At 42.1% G+C, this 15,194-nt stretch overlaps 1 protein-coding gene across 2 annotated transcripts in view; it reads left to right on the top strand.

Annotated features, from left to right (window-relative positions):
- The window catches only part of LOC138288176 (zinc finger protein 546-like), a 689,754-nt gene that overhangs the window by 325,814 nt on the left and 348,746 nt on the right, over positions 1–15,194 (top strand). For both annotated transcript variants that reach the window (XM_069229499.1, XM_069229500.1), the window contains exon 16: positions 9,379–9,471. In XM_069229499.1, coding sequence (XP_069085600.1) covers positions 9,379–9,471 — 93 coding nt within the window. The remainder of the gene's footprint in view (positions 1–9,378; positions 9,472–15,194) is intronic.

Genomic DNA, 15,194 nt, shown 5'->3' on the forward strand with positions numbered 1-15,194 from the left:
TGCTTGAGTCTGGGACTTCTTGGAGCTAGGAGGTCTTCGGACTGAAGAGCCAACAAGCCTTGGCAATGACAAACATGCTGTGCACAGGGGTTCCGTTCCAGCAGCTCCAACAAGGGACCACCAACTCCCAAGTTTCAAAGAAGATGGGTCAGACCTCTGGAGAGCCACAGAACCACCACCTGTGTTGCAGAGCCTGGAAGAGTCCGTGGGACAGCAGGATCCACAAAACGGTTGTGGACGTTGAGGTGCCTGCAGTTGCAGGGGAGTGACTCCACTCCAGTGGAGATTCCTTATGGTTGTCCTTAGTGCAGGCAGAGTCCTTGTGACTCTGGAGGATGCACGGCCACGGAAGTTGCAGAGTCCCTGCAATACTCAGGGACAAAGTTGCAGTAGGAGCCCTCCTGCCAGTTGCAGTGTTGTCTCGATTCCCGGTTAAGTCCAGCAGCTGAACCTGGTGTCTAGGTCGCAGAAGCAGTCTCGAAGATGAATCTTGTAGATCAATCTATTCAATATATCTTGCAGACAAATCTATATCCCAACTTCAGGTAAGGAACCCAGGAAGGGGGGTTGGACGACTTCTGCAGTGACGCTACTCTCCTTGAATGACCAGTCAGATGCTCCCAGGGGCTTCTGCTCTTCTTATTTCCAAGATGGCAAAATCAAGTAGCCACCTCGCAGACTTTTTGACACCTCCTAGTAGTGGAGCTGGACAGGGGGGTGGTCACTCTCCTGTCCTTTGTGTGTTTTCACTCCCGAGCGAGAGCCGGGGGCTTCTGCACTGGAGAAAAACGGTTTTGCAAGGAGGACACCAAATGTGCCTTTCAAAGCAGTCTAGTGGCACTTAGGAGCACCCCCACTTTAGCCCCATCCTAGCCCAGAGACACCTATTTCTAAAAGAGAGGTGGTAACACCTCTCCTCTATAGGAAATTCGTTGTCCTGCCTTCCCCTGCCTGAGTTTGGCTCAGCAGCAGGAGGACTGGGGTCGGCGGCAGCACTGGCTTGCACGCAGACCCTGCAAGGCTCCAGAGGGAGACATGGGAGCTCCTCTAAGGAACCCCCAAAGTACATGGTATCATTCATCCAACAATGGAATTGGTGTAGTTGCATGATTCCAACATATTTGATAGCAAATATGACCAGGTTTGGTGAAGTCATTATGTAGTTGAGCATCTCGTGTTGACCTATGCCCAGAAAAAGTAATCTGGGATTTGTTTGGGTACTTCTAATCATGCAGGGGTACCCTCACACTTATAACCATGCCCTTGTGCTGAAGGGCCTACCTTAGGGGTGACTTATAGGGTCTGAGTGCAGTGACCAGGATATAAGGTAAAACGTGTATCTTGGGTGAAAGGTGCATGCATCATTTTACAGAGGCTGCAGTGGCAGGCCTGTAGTCACAGTTTGCATGGGCTCCCATGGGTGGCACATGCTGCGGCCCATAGGGGTCCCCTGGTGTACCAGTGCCCTAAGTACCACATACTTGAGACTTACAGGGATACACCAGTATGCCAATTGTGTGGTGTGTGATTTACTTACCAACCAAATTTATGGGAGAGAACTCTGACACTGGGGTCCTGGTTAGCAGGATCCCAGTGTACTACATTCAAAACACACTGACACCAGCATTACAACCTTTTATCAATTGTGCACCCTCACACCTTGTAGGCTCCAGGCACCACGTGTTGACTTAGCTATTGTAAAAAAGATAGGCTTCTTAACATGCCAAAAGCTGATTACTTTTATGTGTACACAAAAAAAGGGAGCACACTGCCTCACACTCCAGCATAAAATAGCCCCTATGCATCATGGTAAATGCAGTCATTTGATTTAAAGATAGAGAATTTTTTCAAAAAGTCTTTCACCTTAAGTAGGTGCAGCAAGTGCCGTATCTCTGGACACGTGTTTCTGGCTTTCGGCCGTCATCAGCAGAGAGAAAATATATCTGAAGGGGTTGCTTGAAGTGCCGCCGAACGTCTTCACAGGTTTTTGTACCACTCAGTAGGCGAACAGGTGCATCACCAGAGCTCGTCAGCTCGTAGGCTCACGGGAGCCGTCAATTAGACACACAAAAAAAGGGAGCACACTGCCTCACACTCCAGCATAAAATAGCCCCTATGCATCATGGTAAATGCAGTAATTTGATTTAAAGATAGAGAAATGTTTCAAAAAGTCTTTCACCTTAAGTAGGTGCAGCAAGTGCCGTATCTCCGGACACGTGTTTCTGGCTTTCGGCCGTCATCAGCAGGGAGAAAATATATCTGAAGGGGTTGCTTGAAGTGCCGCCGAACGTCTTCACAGGTTTTTGTACCACTCAGTAGGCGAACAGGTGCATCACCAGAGCTCGTCAGCTCGTAGGCTCACGGGAGCCGTCAATTAGACACACAAAAAAAGGGAGCACACTGCCTCACACTCCAGCATAAAATAGCCCCTATGCATCATGGTAAATGCAGTCATTTGATTTAAAGATAGAGACATTTTTCAAAAAGTCTTTCACCTTAAGTAGGTGCAGCAAGTGCCGTATCTCTGGACACGTGTTTCTGGCTTTCGGCCGTCATCAGCAGAGAGAAAATATATCTGAAGGGGTTGCTTGAAGTGCCGCCGAACGTCTTCACAGGTTTTTGTACCACTCAGTAGGCGAACAGGTGCATCACCAGAGCTCGTCAGCTCGTAGGCTCACGGGAGCCGTCAATTAGACACACAAAAAAAGGGAGCACATTGCCTCACACTCCAGCATAAAATAGCCCCTATGCATCATGGTAAATGCAGTCATTTGATTTAAAGATAGAGAAATTTTTCAAAAAGTCTTTCACCTTAAGTAGGTGCAGCAAGTGCCGTATCTCTGGACACGTGTTTCTGGCTTTCGGCCGTCATCAGCAGAGAGAAAATATATTTGAAGGGGTTGCTTGAAGTGCCGCCGAACGTCTTCACAGGTTTTTGTACCACTCAGTAGGCGAACAGGTGCATCACCAGAGCTCGTCAGCTCGTAGGCTCACGGGAGCCGTCAATTAGACAGACAAAAAAAGGAGCACACTGCCTCACACTCCAGCATAAAATAGCCCCTATGCATCATGGTAAATGCAGTCATTTGATTTAAAGATAGAGACATTTTTCAAAAAGTCTTTCACCTTAAGTAGGTGCAGCAAGTGCCTTATCTCTGGACACGTGTTTCTGGCTTTCGGCCGTCATCAGCATAGAGAAAATATATCTGAAGGGGTTGCTTGAAGTGCAGCCGAACGTCTTCACAGGTTTTTGTACCACTCAGTAGGCGAACAGGTGCATCACCAGAGCTCGTCAGCTCGTAGGCTCACGGGAGCCGTCAATTAGACACACAAAAAAGGGAGCACACTGCCTCACACTCCAGCATAAAATAGCCCCTATGCATCATGGTAAATGCAGTCATTTGATTTAAAGATAGAGACATTTTTCAAAAAGTCTTTCACCTTAAGTAGGTGCAGCAAGTGCTGTATCTCTGGACACGTGTTTCTGGCTTTCGGCCGTCATCAGCAGAGAGAAAATATATCTGAAGGGGTTGCTTGAAGTGCCGCCGAACGTCTTCACAGGTTTTTGTACCACTCAGTAGGCGAACAGGTGCATCACCAGAGCTCGTCAGCTCGTAGGCTCACGGGAGCCGTCAATTAGACACACAAAAAAAGGGAGCACACTGCCTCACACTCCAGCATAAAATAGCCCCTATGCATCATGGTAAATGCAGTCATTTGATTTAAAGATAGAGAAATTTTTCAAAAAGTCTTTCACCTTAAGTAGGTGCAGCAAGTGCCGTATCTCTGGACACGTGTCCATTTACCATGATGCCTTGGGGCTATTTTCCGCTTGAATGCAAGGCAGTGTGCTCCCTTTTTCTTTTTGGATTACTTTTATGTGTGTTGGCTACAGCAGTTCGGACTTTCAATGGCAGTCCTGTAACCATGGTAATAAAGTCACACATGTGAGTGGTATGGAATCCATATGTAACATCTGATCTGTTGCCAGTAGTGGCTTTTGTATCATATTTACATGGTTTTAATAAAGAGACTGCGGCAATTAAAATGAAACACTTTTTGCCATTTGTGGGGTCAGACCACATGCAGTGTGAGTTAGTGCCCAGAATTAAATACGCAAGCAAAATCCAGTCAAAGCAGTGAGGGAAATGTGGAAAAAAATCAAGTTTTTCTGAAAATGTTCATTAATCTCATACGCAAATCTGTTGCTGCCTATGTAAAAAGCTCTGTTATGTTTTTACTCTTGTTGCAGAGTGGATATTTACGGATCAACAGAGTATGTAAGTTGTATTTGCCATGAAAATATGAGGAGACCAGGTGCTCCGCTCTTGGAAAAATCCCATACTGCTCACTTACATTGATCAAAATGTAAAGTTCTCTGTTCCCTGCCCTCCGAGAGGAAGGCAAGGTAAGGGACTGGTAAAAAAATATCCATTACAGAAAACGATACCATTAATAATGAGAGGGTTCAATCTATGAAGCTCCCATAGAATACGAGTATCCCAAGAAGCTTAATACTATTAACATGTAACATGAAAAAGTAAAAGCTGTGCCCCTTTCCATCCTAACAATCATGTAACTATGTAGCTTATTGTGGCCTTCAATTTCTAAAAGAATTAGCCCTGAGACTCTAGTATGGAAAAGTGTCTTAACATCAAAAGGCTTGAGATACTGCTCTGAGAAGTAGATGCCAGAAAGTCCATAAGAATACTCGGTATTATAGTGGCATTGGCACTGAGCATACCTGATTCTGATCATTTTCAAGGACAGAAAATATAGAGGAAGGTGCTGAAGGTATACATTACACAGAAACAATCATTCAGCAGAAGGATTCTCTTTTTGTGTTAAAACCTTGGCATCAATTATCCAGAAAAAGATGAGACTCAATAGTATGGAGGAAAATTCTAAAATTTTAGAGCTTTATTTTGCTGGTGTTCTGGCTGAAAAATTAAAAGCCCTCTGTTGGCCCTGCTTTGGATCTGGTTTGTTTTGGACTTAAAATCTAATCTTTTTGCTGTTTAGCAAGGCAAAGACAGAAGAACCCCCACCAACTCCTTGCCACTCTCTGCAGCCTGTGCCCCATAAGCAGGGCCTATAACCATGTGAGCGCCCCTCTTTCTTGAATATTCTCCCTCTGTTACAGCGCCCCAATTTTTTATCCTCGCCCTCCTGTATCCTGCCTCCTTTCATCCATTCTTTGCTTCTCCTCCTGCCTAAGCTGGCTTTACTATATGACTGTATTGCTTCCACTTGTTTGTCACTTGTTGCCTTTGTCCCGCTCAATATCAGTCTCTGCTTACCTCTTTCTCCATTTGCCCTTCATTTCTTTACTCCATCCATGTCCCAGCTTACTGCCCTTTTACTCCCACCATCCAGTGGTCATAACTGTTTCTCTCTGCTCATTACCATACTTCTTCTCCAGGTGTTCCATTATGCCCGCTCCTTCCACTAACCTCATCTCACTGTTTCCCTTCTCCTACCTTCCTGTTAGATCTCTGGCTGTCTGCCTTGCTGCTGTTGTGCCTGTTAACTCTTGCTTGCCGAATAAGGAATCTTTTAAAAGTAGGGGGTAATTTTCAGCTCTGATTACAGTTTAAGTTCAATAGTACTATATCGGTCAATAGACCTTTGAAAACAATCTGCTACAGAAGAGAAAGTAATGCCAAGGTTTACAGAGACAGTTTACCTCCAAATCTGCTAAAGATAGAGATGTGTGAAGGAGAGTTTTACAACACAGAATGGTTGAGAATAATACTGGTATGAATGAATCTCTGAGGGGGACCAGTCCCTTGCGTTGTCTTGCCTATCAAACTACCAGATCATGCATAGTGTTTCAATACAAAGAGTGACTAAATTATTCCACATGCAATAGAAGAGAAAATTGATTCTCTTTTTAAAGTGCCAGGAGTATGTGCACACTCTGCTGGGGCATTTGTGTTTTTTACATGCCCTAAAGGTCCCCATAACTTGTCCCACTTAGGTCACCCCCTGTGCTTGAAGTTTTTTACAGACAGATTAATGTCTGTAAAATTGGAAGTGTCTCTATATGTGGAAATGGCTAAGTACATATGTGCAAAGGGCTCTGTAGGGATTCCATGAGCCAGTCTCTTTAGAATTTTTTTTTACTGGAAACAAGGAAATTCACCTAGTAACATTTCATGAGAAGTACAAACCTGCACCCGAGGCATACTGCTTGTCAGAGACAGAATATTTAATTGTTAATACTGTAAGAAAATTATTGTTTGTCCCACAAGCTTATTGCAGTAGCGCCACTGGAAATAACTGTCTTCCAGTATCACATGATGTGTACCATTTCCTTTACCAATGCTATGAAACACTGCAGTTTGAAATGGTGGCACGTTTAGCACATTTTCTAGAAGAGCATTGTAAAGGGGCAGAGAGGCCACTGTAAGAGTGTCAGACAATCGAATATACTACACTTAAGTGAAGAGGTGAATCTGGAAATCGATAGGAATCCACACCTTGAAAATAAAGACTCAGTCACAAGTTCTGCACCAAAGTGTGGAACAACTGAGGTACTCCGAGGCAAATGGGTACTAGTTGGATTAGATAATTGTGTGCTGGAAACAGTAATTTTGATTTATGCAATCAATCCAACACAAATGTTGCTGCTAAAATGAAAAAACAATATAACATGAATGTGTGTCATTAATACTAGGGGGGATTCAGACACTTGCATAATGGAGCTATTCAGAAGGTATCACTGTCAGAGGTAGACTAGTGACCCACACACTTTGATAGGCTATAGGATGATGGCACTTATATCTACAACCCCTCAATGGATGGATTTGAACTCAGAGGTTTACAATGTTTGTTTTTAAAAAGATCATCCTCTGATGCAGATAATTTAATGACTACCATTCACTTCACATTGGAATTCTTGTGGACATATATAACATCTCTGTTTCACAATAGGTGCAAAACGTTATCAATAGTTTTTTTGCCTTTGGATGTTAAACTGCAAAAAGAACAGATGTGGATGGAATGCTGAACAAATCATACATTCACCCTAGTCACAGATCTGGGTTAAATCCATTGTTTTATGGCCCGCCATACCATTCCCGTGTGGACCCAGCCATATACAAATCAGTCTTGACTCTGATCCCCTTGGGAACAATCTAGCCCAAAGTGCCAGGCCAGGTCCTCCCTGTACTGGAAATAAGCATTCTGGGATAGGTTTCGGGGTATTGCCACTCCAGCTTGAATCGGGTAGCATAGCAAGCACGGGACCCACCCCTGGGCATACCCTTTCAATTTAAGATAACAGATGCAAAAAAAACAGATGCTGGATGGAATACTGAACAAATCAAGCATCCACCCCCAGTCACAGATCTGGGTTAACACCATTGTTTTTTGCCCGCCACGCCATTCCAGTTTGGACCCAGCCACATGCAAATCAGTCTTGACACTGCTCTCCCTGGGAACAGACCAGCTCGAACAGCTTTAATGATGGATTGGGATGTGGCCCGGGTGATTGCCAGTGGCTGAGATTAATTCAAGCATTCCATCCATCACTGTCTTGTTTTTGTTTTTGCCGCTGGGTATGCCCAGGCGTGGGTCCTGGGCTCAGTGTTCTACTGGATTCGAGCTAGCCTGGCTGATGAGAGGTGATACCCCGAAACGGGTCCCAGGATGCTTGTTCTCTGCCCAGGGAGTAGCTGGCCTAGCAGTTCGGGCTGGACTATTTCCATGGGGAGCAGGGTCAAGACTAATTTGCACATCGCTGGGTCCATACTGGGATGGCATAAATAAACAATGTATTGGGGTGCAGCAGCGAGCGATTGCCGGTGGCTGATATCAGATCAAGCATTCCATCCATCACCTTCTTGTTTTTGTATTTGGATGTTAAACTAGCACCAACAGTAGTCACAAAATGTTGGACACAATCACATCAGTACAACTTTTACATTGTTCGGATGTCGAAATCACTAAGAAGAAAATAAAGTAACTGATTCGGAGCCAGGAGAAGACTTTTTCTGACACCATCAATGGCGCATAATCCACAATCCCTTGTACTCCAGGAAAGAAAATAAAGCCCTTTCTGAAGAAAATTGCCCTTTATCAGACATCATTGCCTCTAAAAGTGCAGGAAGTAATATCTGTCTTGGGAATTATGGCATTCCATAATCTTTTTTTTTGCAATTCTTTTTATTGCATATAAACAACCACCAAAACCATTGCAGCAGCAATTTAGACAGTATTAGGATAAGATTTAGTCACACCACTTCCCTCAGAGGGCTACCCAAGGCCCATTTACTGCCCCCTCCCCCTGGCATGCATTAATCTTGTACCAAACAGAATGTAGCTACATGTGTAATAGTTATAGAAGCAAGAGGATTGTGACAATCTAAAGTGGTAGGAGCAATGCAGGCAATGTAGTCCTTGCACTGTATGTGTGATTGCTATTTGTTGAGTGCAAACCTAGCTGGAGAGCAGCAGAGTGTTGAATAGTAAGTATGACCCCCGGGAAGAGACAGACGTTGGTGGGAGGTCCAGGGTAGACTGTTGGGTCAAGGGTAGTGCTCTTAGAAAATGGTGACCTTCGCTATTTTCTGAATTATAGTAGTGGTATGTCATCAGCTCATAACTCAAAATACCCACAGTGACCTCAAGGAGTTGATTGTCCAGTTCAATAATTACTTTGCGTTATGAAGCACTGTTTATTACTAATGCATACACAACACACCAAATAAGCCACACAGTCATCTCTTAAGGCTAGTGCCATAACATGAAACGGGGCTGTGCCCACCCCTCCTACAGGAGCCATGCTCCCCTGCACATTTTATTTCTGTGCTAAGCACTGCATCTCTGGTGGATTTCAGAAGGTGATCCCAGATACAGCCTGCACTAACAGTGCCCATTAGAGTCTGGCTTTGGCCTTGAAAGTTCAGCTTCCTGGGCGATAAACTGTTGACCTCATACAAGTATCAAAAGGGCCTGCAGTCATGCTTCTGTCTTAACCAGCCGTGGCTTCCATAAGTGTCGAGGTGCCAGGGCCATCTCCCTGTGCACTTCATCAATGAGCAGCTTGCACTGCGTCCTTCTGGGATTGGTGCACAAAGTAGGGTGTTTGTGCCCATTGACTCAAAAGTCACTTAGAGCCTGTGTAGATGGCTTCTGGTAGCATCAGCAGAAACGCGGTTTGCACATATACTACCACTTTCTCTCCTTTAAATTAAACATGCCAAATGCAATAAAATTGATTCACGTCATGTTACAAATTCTTTGTGGCAATCTTTTGTAAAAATAATGTAACATAGAATCATGTTCAAATGACTGCATTTTCTTGAATGAAAACTAACTTTCCTAATAGCAAAATCTGGATCATGATTCATTTTGCAAGCTTTACTATTTTAGGAACCTGATGCTTTGGATGCCACAGCAGTCCATGTCTCAGAGGAACAGATGGTGTGTTTAGAACAACAGAAGAAGACATTCATTGAACAAGCTGTGAGTGGAAAGTAGTTGATTATAGGGCTGTGGTTTATTGATGGAGGAACAAACAACAAAAGCTGATGAGTTGAGTGAGCAGAACATTCCAGATGCATTGTTAGCAGGGGCTTGTGGAGGGGGTAGGGAGTTTATCTTTTTTACTTTGATTGCACTGATGTAAAGAGAAAGTAATACCTCTAGCCACAAGCAGGATAAATGGTCAGAGCAGCTAAGGAGCTTTTGGAATATCTTTCACCTCAGAAGGAGGTTTACATAGTGGATTATAGAGATTCCAAGAAAAGTGGCCGTTAATCCCATACAATGATGTGCGTCTAAGTTGTTTGCCCCCGACGTAACTTGCCATTGTCCCAGTTATTACTGCACTACTGAAACCTGTAGTATGCTGATATTACAGGTACCCAGTTAACCATTCAGATTTGCTTGGCAGGTGAAAACCCATCGTAAGCTTAAATATTATAATCATGTCTTATGTAACAAAGCAATTCCAGGCAAATGTGCAAAATCAAAACCTAGCCCTTCACCAGAAGCGGTGCATCAGAATTGACTACTGATGTGACACTTGCGGACATTACAGAGGACCTCCTCCACACCTTAGCCTTTTGTGCCGCCTTGGTACTAGTCTGCTTGTATTCATCCCACCATTATTGTAAAAAGTGCTATTATTTTGAAATCTCAGCATGTCAGAATGGATGCTGTCCATAATTATCTTGCAACAAATTAAGTTGTTTCACCTCAAACACATTCATCTAATATTTGTAAATGCCTTTCTAAATGTTGAGGGTGACCTGTTGAGCTCTACCTATCAGTATTACTGCTACTCTTTCCAAACTTCAGCCTTGTGATTCAGCAGCACTACTCTAGTTACACCCTAATCCCAGTATCTCCTGCTTCCCCCATGCTAATACATGGGGGCAATTTGCATTGCCTGAATAGATTCCATATTTGCTACACAACACAAAATGGGTCTGACCAGATCATTAGTAATTATGTGACTTCACTAACTACAAAATGTAATAAAAGTGCTACAACTGTGACAAGAAGCATCAAACTCGCCTTAATACCATGTAGAAAACATGATCAGGGTCTTCTGGGGCAAGGGCCTGGGATATCTAGAGAAGGTGGTTGAACTCCTTACACCCTTTCTCTGCAACTCTGTTCAAGCCATACTTTGAGTCTGCTACACTTATTTAAATGTAATAAACATGGAGGCATGCCCTTCAGGTTGTAGAACCTTACCTCTGCATTTAGGTGACAACATTAATCACCCAACCCGCTTTTTAGGGGCGAGCACAAAGCTGTCTGTCCCCCTAATGTAATCTCTCTTTGGGCTTCTAACCACGCCCATGTCACCTCAGTCTCTTACATTGGTTCGTGGGCTTGCCTTTTAAAATCCACTTGCTTTCAAAAGTGTAAGGCATGCATACGTCATGCCTGTTCCGGTGTTCAGCCCTCCTTGAGCGCACCCACCAACTACTGGAAACTTATTTCTCTGTATGGTTTCTGGACTACTTTTTCTCTTTATTTCGCAGCGCGATCGCACGTGCTTTTTTTTTCTTCCTTTTAATGTGGCAAGAAAAGTCTGGCTAGGAGTTTACAACGCTAATAGCTCTAACTCGACGAAATGCGAGACCCCTAGCATTGCAAATACTTGTTGTTTTTTGCTCACATAACAATAGGCTAATGCTATTAAGAGCACTTACCATACACATATTGCTATATTATGAGAATTTAAAATATTCATATTTGGGTATACAGATATCAATGAAAAATCGCCTCATATTTAAATAAATGATGTCTCATTTTCATTCAGTGTGAAATTTACTTTTTCTGTTACTGATGGTATCAGCTTTACCATAATTCTTTCTTCAGTATATAACCTGAACCGAATATCCATTTTCTCAGTTTTAGAAGTTGTCATAACCGTGTTGTTGAAAGAATATTAATTTTATCACGCTGCATTTTTGTTAAAAGTAATAACTATTAGTAAAAGTTGAATGTCCAGCCCTAAGACAATATGTATTATTTACACCAGTTAGGCATTCACAGCACATTCTACAGCACAATCACTTCTTCTTCATGAATTAAACCTATGCTTGCACAAGCATGCAGTTATTGTTTAGCCAAATGTACTGGAACTCTTACTGACTACTCATACCTCTCCACTTGTCTCTACTTCCCTGGGCCTCTGGATCCATTCATCTTAGCTGCTGGGCTGCAACTGTTTTCTCACTGGTTGTGGGCCACAGTGCTTCGCTGTGGCTGTAAGTTGACATAGTTGAAGCTATACATGATAAACACAATTAAATAAATGTGTCCTCTACTGAATACATGAATGAAACTGAACATGTTTGTATTACTACCATATTGGTTCTGATAGTTGTATAATTCTTAATAGTCCTATCTTGTCTCTCTTTCTCACTCTATCGGCTTCTGGTGGTTTGTAGGAACTGGTGAGGCTCAGTTTTTTGGATTTTTCTTTCACATTTGTTTGCAAAGTCTGCATCATGTCACCATAAAAAGATGGCACAAAGTTGTGATGGGGAACTTGAAATATTTTGAAATATGCAATGCATTTGATCCCTTCTGATGCAGCTACATTTATAGCTAATATTTAGTGTGTTGCAACTCTGAGAAGAGGATGAGGGCTACAGCACATTGACATGGTTTATTATTACGTCCATTGCCAATGTCAGACTTGGATGATTGATGAGAAGTGTCTAAGTCTGCAGGATGGATGGTTCCAGGTGCTTCTAACACGGGTAATCCCCCTTCCAGAGAAAGAGAGAGGCTGTTTGGTGGGCCCCAAATTGTGTTAAAATAGGAACTGCTGTGCAAGCATATGAAGACAGCCTCTATTAATGTCTTGGGAATGTTTGAATTCACTTAAATTAGCAATGCAGTTGCCCTCACTAATATAAAGTCTGACCTACTGCAAAATCTTTATTTCAGGGTCTGTTAGTTTGTATGGTCATACAGTTAATGTGCCTCAAGAATAGACAGGATGTTCAGATGTATAGCAGAAAGAATTTATAGAGGAAACAATATGTGAGATAAAGGCGATAGGAGGAAGTGGAACGTTAGGGACACAAAAGCTGGAGCATGCATGCTCCATTGGCTCTTCATGGGTAACACATTAGATTCAGACATGTGCTGAGTAGTTGCACTATTTTTGTTCTGCTTAAAACTAGGCAAAGTGGAATTCGGTATCCTTAGGAGTACTCTGTTGCATGGTTTATGTGTTGGACTTTTAACCCCCAAATTTACTGCTTTTAGAGTGTGGGTGTGTGACCTCCTAAATTAGGCATAGGTGACGCGTAATAGAGCAGTTCCATCTACTTGAATCTTTTAACTCAGATAGGAGTAATAAGATAATTAAATCAAACAATAAGAACCAATAGCAATAAACAACAACATTATGAAATTAGGAGTCAGTAATTTACACACACTATGACCTATGTGGCCATGAATAAGTACACCAGTTTATTGAAGCTTAAACATTTATTGCCCTTATATTAACAGTGCTAAAGTCACGTGAATAATAAGCAAAACCAGCAATACAGAAACAACAAAAGCTGTCCAAAATGTCTAATGAATCTTAGCCTGACAAGAGCAATCACCATTAAACACTCCAGAAGAATTATACAGAATAACAACAGAATTATTTGGGAAATAGCAACAGATTTCTTTAATTGTGTAGTTGAATCAGTCATGATCAATTAATAAACATTCAATTCAATTTTTGTGTCGGGCATCCTGACTTCTACTGCTAATTCGAAAAACGTGTGTGGCTGGTCTTTGTCACATGCAAAAATTAAAAATAAGCCAAAAATTAATTTGAAAAACATCTGAACTATGGCTCTAGCAAAAATGGAATTAGATATTTAAGGAAAACCTGCAAAGAAAACAAATTCACATTGGTTATTATGCGCCTAAAAGAGACAGCAGTTAGTAGAGTCTTCATCAGCAGAGCACAGGAACAGCAGGTCTTCAGCGATTCGGCATCAGGAACATGAAAAAGGCATCAGTGCTGTAGAGTTGGGCCTAAGGTTTCTGAACTGTTAGAATCATAAACATGTAAGTCATCTGTAGAACTGAACAAAACTGAACTACATCATCTGGAACTTTGCTTAATTAAAGTCCCCAAAATTACTGGTTAGACTCTTATTAGACAAAACTATGAGGTGTGACAGTGGGCAACCAATTGAATTACATTCTTTCTCCAATTTTCAACTTTTTTCAGATTTCCTCAAGATAGGCCCATGATTATGCTCTTCTCCTTACGGCGGTTTCCGCAGAATATCAACATCAGCACAGAACATGACATTTTAATTTAATTCCAGAAACTAAGACCCATTGTTACAACTTTCAACAGTTATCACAAGGAAGTACAGAATGAACAGAGTGAAAACAAGCAGTAGGTTTCCACTGTGAGCTTTCATTGGGTTGTCTAATAAAAAAAAGTTTGCAAATGAATTTCAAAGAAGTCAGCTCAGGACTGTACTGTGGAAAAATACTAAAGCTTAGGCCTTTTTGACTAATGCTAATAAATGAAGAATAACATCAATTTTAATATTCAAACCATATAAGTCTTATAGTTAGTATTTCATGACTTAATTATTATCATGTATTTCAGATCATATTTATTACATTAATCAGTCAATAATAATTTCAAATCATTAGTTTTATTTATCAATATTATCTTTTGTCAGTATAAATGGTTATGATTCATCAAAATATGTTTTCAAAGTTATTTATTTCTTTACATAGAACTCGAGGTGGTGGACACCACCATGTCAGTCACATTTCAAACATGCATCCACGTTTTACATTTATAGCACACTTTTGTCTAATTAGGCCCTTTAATACACGTCATTTATACAATTTGTTTACTCATATTTTATTAATAATGCTTGCTCTTTAACAAGAGTGACACCTTTTTATTTTATTATATTTTTGATTTGTGAACAAAACACGGCAGCATTATGTGTACAATATTAGCAATACAGTACAATTTTACTTTTGCTGGTGTTAACTGTCGTACACTATAACACACACTACAACAAGAGAAAAAGTAGGATAAAAAGCAAAAGAACTATATTGGAGACTCATAATGTGTGCCGGTCCAATGCAATGATTTAATTGGATATCTGTCAGCACTTTCATATCATATTCTGACACCGAATATGAAGCTCTAGGTGGCACAGTGTCAGTTTAGGCAAGTTGACTGTTGTAGGTTGTAGGAAGCTGGCTATCTATGCTGTGTACCAAATGTAGGGGTGCACTATGCAGTCAGTACAGGAAACCCTTATTGGTTTACAGTGGTAAAAGTAATAATAATCCCAAAAGCTCTTTTTTGTGGTGGTGTGGGCGAGAGGTTAGGCTTATCAGAGGGTAGTTGTAAAGAAATGGCTCCCTGTTGCAGTTACCCCCCCACTTTTTGCCTGATACTGATGCTGACTTGACCGAGAAGTGTGCTGGGACTCTGCTAACCAGGCCCCAGCACCAGTGTTCTTTCACCTAAAATGTACCATTGTCTCCACAATTGGCACAACCCTGGCACCCAGGTAAGTCCCTTGTAACTGGTACCCCTGGTACCAAGGGCCCTGATGCCAGGGAAGGTCTCTAAGGGCTGCAGCATGTCTTATGCCACCCTAGGGGACCCCTCACTCAGCAGAGACACACTGCTTGCCAGCTTGTGTGTGCTGGTGGGGAGAAAATGA

The sequence above is a fragment of the Pleurodeles waltl genome, chromosome 4_1, assembly GCF_031143425.1.
Source record: "Pleurodeles waltl isolate 20211129_DDA chromosome 4_1, aPleWal1.hap1.20221129, whole genome shotgun sequence".
Lineage (NCBI taxonomy): Eukaryota > Metazoa > Chordata > Amphibia > Caudata > Salamandridae > Pleurodeles > Pleurodeles waltl.